The sequence below is a fragment of the Augochlora pura genome, chromosome 11 (genome assembly GCF_028453695.1).
Source record: "Augochlora pura isolate Apur16 chromosome 11, APUR_v2.2.1, whole genome shotgun sequence".
NCBI lineage: Eukaryota > Metazoa > Arthropoda > Insecta > Hymenoptera > Halictidae > Augochlora > Augochlora pura.
This window is the reverse complement of record NC_135782.1, coordinates 1,191,755-1,199,321: the sequence shown is the minus strand read 5'-3', so window position 1 is coordinate 1,199,321 and position 7,567 is coordinate 1,191,755. Positions and strand designations below refer to the sequence as shown.

The 7,567-nt window shown below is 46.3% G+C and overlaps 1 protein-coding gene across 3 annotated transcripts in view; it reads right to left on the bottom strand.

Annotated features, from left to right (window-relative positions):
- Window positions 1-130: 130 nt before the first annotated feature.
- Rk (G-protein coupled receptor rickets) overlaps window positions 131-7,567 on the bottom strand; it is a 35,587-nt gene continuing 28,150 nt past the window's right edge. The window contains exons 2-13 of one of the 3 annotated variants that reach the window (XM_078194417.1): window positions 7,311-7,382; window positions 7,093-7,164; window positions 6,783-6,851; window positions 6,103-6,246; window positions 5,661-5,801; window positions 5,524-5,589; window positions 5,221-5,364; window positions 5,070-5,141; window positions 4,639-4,931; window positions 4,003-4,182; window positions 3,731-3,925; window positions 131-3,659 (exon numbers count right to left, since the gene is read on the bottom strand). In XM_078194417.1, the coding sequence (XP_078050543.1) occupies window positions 2,263-3,659; window positions 3,731-3,925; window positions 4,003-4,182; window positions 4,639-4,931; window positions 5,070-5,141; window positions 5,221-5,364; window positions 5,524-5,589; window positions 5,661-5,801; window positions 6,103-6,246; window positions 6,783-6,851; window positions 7,093-7,164; window positions 7,311-7,382 (2,845 nt within the window). In that variant the 3' untranslated portion in view covers window positions 131-2,262. Of the gene's footprint in view, window positions 3,660-3,730; window positions 3,926-4,002; window positions 4,183-4,638; window positions 4,932-5,069; window positions 5,142-5,220; window positions 5,365-5,523; window positions 5,590-5,660; window positions 5,802-6,102; window positions 6,247-6,756; window positions 6,852-7,092; window positions 7,165-7,310; window positions 7,383-7,567 lie in introns of those variants that run through there. The other 2 variants (XM_078194418.1, XM_078194419.1) reach the window with 2 other exon arrangements.

Below are 7,567 nucleotides of genomic sequence, written 5' to 3'. Positions count from 1 at the left end.
CTGCAGAGGATATATGGCATGCATCGTAGGTCGATAATGTTGGACACCGACAGCATTGGCAATTGCAGCAAAACATTTGTGCAAGAAATTGTTGGGCAATGGACTGAGAAACAACATCACGTTTTTCGTTTGCGATGCACTGGATTTTATTAGAAAAATGTTATTAAATAGTTCGCGCCGGACACACATGCAAAAACACGCTCGAACAAAGAAACAGTCGCCGTGAACAAACAATGGAAACGACAGAATTAAGTTCGGTAAAATGGTAATACTATAGAGCGTCTTTGTCTTTCTTTTTCGCACGCATACTCTCTAATTTCACGTTTCCTCGCACTCCCTATCTCTTTCTCTTTGTGTTGCGCGTAAATGCAAAACCGCGTATATAAACATTTGCACACTACAGGGTGGTTCAGTAATTGTTATCACCACCGAACACCAATATAATTTGACACGCAGCGTTACGACACGAAGCGGTCAATTTTCGATGGTGTCAAGTGACGATAATTACACCGAGTCACTCTGTATAACGATCTTATAATAACTTTTAGGCTAAAACGATCTATCTGCAACCTAACAATCAACTAACTAGCTGCAACAATTATTAAAACGTTATTAAAGCGGTTCATGACGCCGCGAAAGATATTTTTCGAGATTTCATGAATCACTGTAACGATCAAACTGCGGATGTTCTTGCAAACATTTTTTTGAAACGATTACGTTCAACGCGGATCACACTGGTCAAATGAATATAAATTCTTATTGCGACGTTGTCGTTCCAACATCCGCAGTCCAGTGATAAGTATAACAAATCGCAGTTTAAAAAATAAATTAACCGTCGGACAACTAACCGAGTTTACTACTAAATCGATAGTATTGCGGGGCTCCCTCGTGTGCCTGGCTTTCGATCGTGAAGTCGACGTGCTCGCGGGACGAATTCTACAAACCGTCAGTCTTATTAACAACGCAAAACTATTCACGCAACCTATTAACGGCCTAAGTTAACCGATTGTTTCTCGAATACTGATTTCACACGATACAAAAAAACGAAAACAAAAAAAAATAGAAAGGAAAACTATGCGGATTTTCTTTTCCCGAATTTCTCGAGTCCGCGGAGGCCGCTAAAATTTCGCGTTTCCAAGAGAAGCGCTTTTGGGTTCCCGTCGTCGAGTCGAGTTTTACGATAAAATAAGAAAACAATCGATCAATCAATCAAAGGGAAACAAACACACCGTGTGTCCATCGAGTTTATCAATAAATACTTTTATCGCTCTATGCTTAATCGAAAACTGTATAGAACGTCGAGTTCCTCGTCATAGGTTTCTTTAAAGTTACGATCTTCGAGGTCCGTTTTCAGACGATCCCCGTAACGAAATTGACCAGTCTAGGATTCTTTTTCTCTTCGCCCATGGACAGGAAATTATGGTCTCTCTCTCTGGACTTGTTTCGACCTATCTGTTGTTTAGCGCCGAATAAAACTATTTGTTACGCGAGGCCAACGCGTTAACCGTCTATTAATTTCTACAAAAAAACAAGTCGCTATTGAAGGTTTCATGAATCATTTGGCAGTGAATACATTAAATATTATTATGGCAGTAACGAATGCAATATCTGTCTCCGTCGTATCGGGCAGTTAACGCGATGCCTCGTTCCTTTTATCAGCTGTGTCTAGAACAAATGCTACTACGGTATGCATCGACTGCATCTATCTAGTGCAAACGGACGGTCAACGATGGAGATCGAACTTGCACTTTCTGTCAGCTTGAATCATCCACGACGATTCTACTTATGGTGGAAATGCTGTTTAGGGTATTCGTGTTTATCCAAACACAAGGAGACTCAATTAGAAAACTAGACGTTAACAATTGTTTTCAATCATCATTCAGGTCGGCCAGCATCTCATCCAGCTTAGTTTCGATACGTGAGGAAATGTTACTTCGAGTTCCCCAAATTTGGCATGGTTGCTACCTGATCTATTGCTGTTGGTTCCTCCACATGGATTAGTGTCGACAGGAACGGCTCGACCAACAATACACGCATCCATTTAGGACTTAATACTGAAACCCTTCGAGACTCTTACAACCCTCGCATGACGGACATAGTTGAACGGTTCCATAGCATCTACTAAAATTCTTATGCAGTGATTTTTCTTTAGATATTTTCGAACTTGTTATTCTTCTCATTGAATTTAGATGGAGTACTTGTACCTCCGAATTTAAATGCAGCCAAGTCCGGCATACGGGGTTTAAACAGAAGAGTGACTCTCTAATTCTGCGGCGTGTTGTCGTCGTCCTGTTGGTCGCTGGTCTCAGCGGCGGACGGTATGGTCGCGAGTAGCCTGACCGCGAGTCTGCTGGGCGACCCAGGCGGTTCCGGCTCTTGAATGGCAAGCTGCCTCGTGAGTCTTGGCTTCGACCTGGCTGGCCTAGGCGTGGTCCTCGCAGCGATCTCCAAGGAAGCGCTTGATCTCGAAATCCTCCAGGTGCTGGTACTAGCGGTAGTAGCAGAACCGGAGGAATCGTTTCTGGACGAGCTGAGATTCGAGTCCTGCGACGGTTTCCTTGTGATCAGCCAGGACGAGGCTCTTCTCTTGGGGTCTAGCAAGCGTAGAGGTATACCGCAATGGTGCGTCTGCCTCCATGAATCCGACCGCGACGAGGAGAAGTTTTCGCTGGAGGACACCGAGGAGGCTCTCTTGTGTTGTTTCTGTTGAATTTCGGCGATTTGATAGGCGTACTGATCGCTCCGATTGTGCCGTGGCCTGGTATCCTTCGCGCAAGGCCAGAGTATCCTCGTGCCCCATCTTCTGTAGCTCGAGCACTGTCCGGACTCGAGCAGTCTCGAGTTGCACGCGCACGGCGTCTGATTGTCCCTGGACGACCGGTCCATCAGGCTGTTAGTGTTCACCGGGGTCTGCCGGTTGCTGAAGTTCGAGCTGTGCCGGCATCTACCGATCCCCCTAGTCACTCTGGACTCCTCGATCGCCTTGCAAATCAGCACGCAGTCCTTCTTGAACTGTTTCGTCAGGATCGCGTACAGGAACGGGTTGCAGCAGGAGTTCAACGGTAGCACGAACACGGCGAACACCTTTGCCTGCTCCAGAGAGACCAGCTGCAACCCGAATGTGGCAGTCAGAGAGAAGAACGCTATGGGGGACCAGCAGAGAAAGTCCGTGAACACTAACAGCGCCATTCGCTTGGCTATGCGGGAGTCGTTCGAGTTCCACGCCTGGGAGCCTCGAATCGCGCAGTACATCTTCAGGTAGCAGCCCATCAAGATCAGAAACGCGACTCCGTTGATTAACATTAGGAAGATCACGTAGGCCAGAGCTGCGTTACCGTTCGTCTCGAAGGGCAGGCATATAGCGAACTTTCGGTAGTCGGAGACACCGACCAGCGGCAGGGCAGCCATCGACAGAGCGAAACACCAGCCTACCGTCATTATATAGCCGGCGTGTTTCAACGACAATCGTTTGTTCAGGTGCATCGCGTGAGTTATCGCGTAATTCCTTTCCATCGTTATCACCGCCAGGGTGTACACGCTCAATTCGGAGCTGAGAACGCCTAGAAACCCGGCTAGCTGGCAACCGGCCGACGTTTGCCAGGGAATCGCGTACATACGGAACTCGCCTAACGTCGAGGCGTCTACCACTGCTAGGAGACCTGAAATTCAGAACGTTGGACACTCGTTTCGTTTGTTGCAAACGATTCTATGGGTTTTGCATATTCCTCACCTAGATAAATGCCCATGAAGAAGTCAGCGGCGGCCAAATTGCAGACCAGAAACCGGGGAACGTCCATTTTGCTTCTAGAGAATATCAATACGAAAACGACAGTGCCGTTCCCCAGCATGGCTAGTAGAAATACTACCCATACCCCGCAACGCAGCGTCCACCAGTCGAATAAATCTTGGCATGGCAAGAAAGGACCTGCAACAACGTAGTCGTCAGAAAAAGTGTCGGAAGATTCCAAGATACCAATTAGAGAGTCACGTAGAAAGACCTACCCGGCTGAGGCAGGCACTGAACCCGTGACGGTAGTGTCTGCGCTGGCAATGTAACACGGCCGTTCTGCTCCTCAAAATAATCCTCAACATATGAGGGCAGGTTACCGGGGTACGTAAAATCTGAACCAAAGTTAGCCAGAAGTTCATTTATTTGCGAGCCGAATTTGTCGGTCATGTTATCTAAACAAACGTCATCACTTCAGTGCTGCAAAGTATCGGGGGGCGGGAGAGAGAACGATAAAATTTTTGGGTGATGTGTATGTTTCACGGTTGTAGCTCAAAGCGAAGTTTGCGGCAAGCGTATCGAACGATAACAATAGTCATGTGTCGCATGAGTAAAAGAGATGATATCTATCGAGAACTATCTCGGACAGTCTCTGGATTCTGAGAGTGGTTAGGATGGACGATCGAGAGTGTTACAGAGAGTGCTTTGCAGCATTTAAGTGTCGGGCAGAGCGGGCAAATCAAACCGAGCAAGCAACTAAAACAGCAACCAAGGTGCCAGCTAAGCTGCGAACCATCGAACTGATATATATATATTTATATATATTCGAAATAATTTTAGCGTGAAGGGGATTCGTGTCGGCGGTGGTAGTGGCGACGATAGAACATGGGTGGACGACGCCAGCCACTTACTCAGCTGTGGCCAGATATCGGAGAAGCTCGTGTTCCACAGGCTCATGTCGAACTCGTTGTCGGTGGGATAGAGGATCGATTCTTGGACGGATGATTTCGTCACTGGCTCCTCCACCTCGATGGCCAGGAACGAGCAGCAGTGGTAAGCGTAGGAAAGAACCATGGTCTGCACCCTTGGGAACCTATCCGGCGACGGGAACTCCCTCAGGGCTGGATTATTATACGTCTTCAAGTGAAGCAGACCCGACAGGCCTTGCGTTGGCAGTACAGGGAACACGTTGTTCCCTAAATTTCTGTAAAAAATTCTCCAGTCAATATTTTGCTTCGGAGAACAATTCCAAAAGATCACAGTCTCCACCCAAAAGCTTCGACAGTCGATCTATAATCTCTGATACTTTCGATCCAAGCCTCGTTGAAAACGGTCCACTTACAAGTCTTCCAGGTGCTTGGTCTCCTTGAACGCGTCCGGGTGGATGTGCTCGATGTAATTGCTCTCCAGATCTCTGGAACATCGAACCCTCTTTTTCAAGACGATAGCGTTGAGCCATATTCGCCGGACTAGTTACAAGCGACGCTACTTACAACACCTGCAGCTTGGGCAGCCCGACGAACATGTCGCCGGTGACGATCCTCAGCCTGTTGTTCGACAGAAGAAGATCGTGCAGCAGGTTCAATCCTCGGAACGGCTCGTCCATCAGCGAGGTGATCTGGTTGCTGGCCAGATCCCTGAACAAGAACAGCAGTTCGCGTGAATATCGAATGATAAAAGCGATTAAAATAAGCTCGAACCGCCATTGGTACTTACAGATATTTATAAAGAACAATTAATATGTAAAACTATCTATTAATAGTAATAACAGCAATTATTTTAGTAATAATACTTACAGAACTCTGAGCTCGCTGCAGTTCCGCAGGTTCGGCATCTCCGTCAGGTAGTTCGACTTGAGATCGCTGAAACCAGAAATGGCCCCCACCCCATGAAGCAGCCCGGTAACGGACGCGGTTGTTCGCGGCGTACTCACAGACTTTTCAATCTCGGGCAGTTCCCGCAGAGATTCGCCGGCACGTCCTTGATCTGGGCACGGTCTAATCTCAACACCTCCAACGACCGTGTGCCGTTTAGATCCGGGAATATCCGTAGCTCCTTCAGGTTCGAGAGGATCCTGCAGAAACGGACAGATCGTTACCAACTGATATTCCGGCAGATCTCGGATAAGCCGGCACTGTGCTCCCCTTATCCTGGCGGATGAGAACGCGCGCGCGCGCGATTCCCTTTTGCAAATCGGATCGAGCTAACCCGACGACCCTGTGTCGTGAACAGGGTGTGTGCGTCAAGGGGGTGCACGCGGATGTTACTTCCTTCGGATAACGAGGAGCACAGTGTCGTCTTCGACCGGTCGAATAGCTTCGCAAGGGGAGAGAAAAAAAAACATCCGGTTGCGTTCGTCTCGCCACTGTACTCACAGCTTACGGAGCTTCCGCAGATCCCGAAAAGCGTCCCCGTGGATCTCCTTGATGGGATTCCCGCGCAGATCGAGCGACAACAGATTGGCCAGTCGGCGGAACACCGGCCCGTCCAGCGTCTCGATCTTGTTGTTCGACAGGGACCTACGGAACCGGACGGAACATAAACGAATACGATTTTCTCGGATTACTCTCTTCGACGGAGAAACAAGCGAACTAAAGAACGAGAATAGCCGTGTCCCGACGATCCATGATTGCTTCGATGCCTTCCATCGCCTGTCGCCATTTTGCTTTATGTTTTTATATTATCTAGATTAGTATCTATTTATTTGCATTGTCTGTACTATTTTTTACATTTTTATATAAGCACACATTTATTTATTTACCTATTCGTGTATTTGTAACAATAACAATAATAGCAATAATAACAATAGTAACAAAAATAATTAATTGAATTTCTATTATTAAGATTTCTGAGAACCGGCGATCGAAAGCACGCGAACATTTTTCGATCAATGACTTATGAGGCTTGATTCTGAACGCACGAGACACCCCGACGCATAATCGTATGAAATATTGTACATGTACGTGTATATACAGCGTAGGAAGAAATGGTTGTGTGACGTAGAATGTAAAAAAAAGTTGTCAAATTACATTTTACTTAATCGATGCACACTTACAGGTCTTCAAGGCCAGAGAGGTTTACGATCGCGGTCGGAATTTTTGTTAAATAATTGTCATCGAGCTCCCTACAAAGCAGACAAGAATTAGAACTTTTCATTCACAGCAGCCGCGCGGACGTATTGTACAGTCCAGTTTGTTCTCTTTTTAAATTTCCGGGGCATCCCCCGTTTACGGGAACGAAAACGCTGATTTATCAAAATCTGATTTTTCTCTCTTTCTCTCTTTTTTTCGTTTCTTTTTCGTTTTCTCTGATTATCGACAACGACGCGTTTGTGTTTCCGGTTTTTTTCGGTCGGGGACACTCACAATACTCGAAGGCTCGTTAAGTTCGTGAACGCGTCGTCGGCGATCGTGTGCAGACGGTTTCGTCGGAGCAGTCTGAAAAGAAAAGGCTTTCGTCATTAATCACGAATTACGCTATACGTTCGATTAAAAAATACACGGCATTGCAATCACGTTAAATTACTCGCGATACAGTTTATCAATGATTATTGCGCGTGGTTTTCTATCCTGGCTATACTTACAAGACTTCAATGCTGGAAATTCGATGGAAGGCACGGACTGGAATGTCTGTTATGTTGTTGTTCGTTAGGTCTCTGCAACAATACGAAACAAGAAATTATAATATAATACTTTTCTCATTTCATTCAGCAATCGCAGGTTTTAAAATTGTATCGCGACCAAGTATCAGCGTTGGTCTAATCAGAACCAAGTCAACCTGATCCTAACCGATGATCCTGAATTTATCGATATTAAATAATTAATGTTTAATAATGAAATA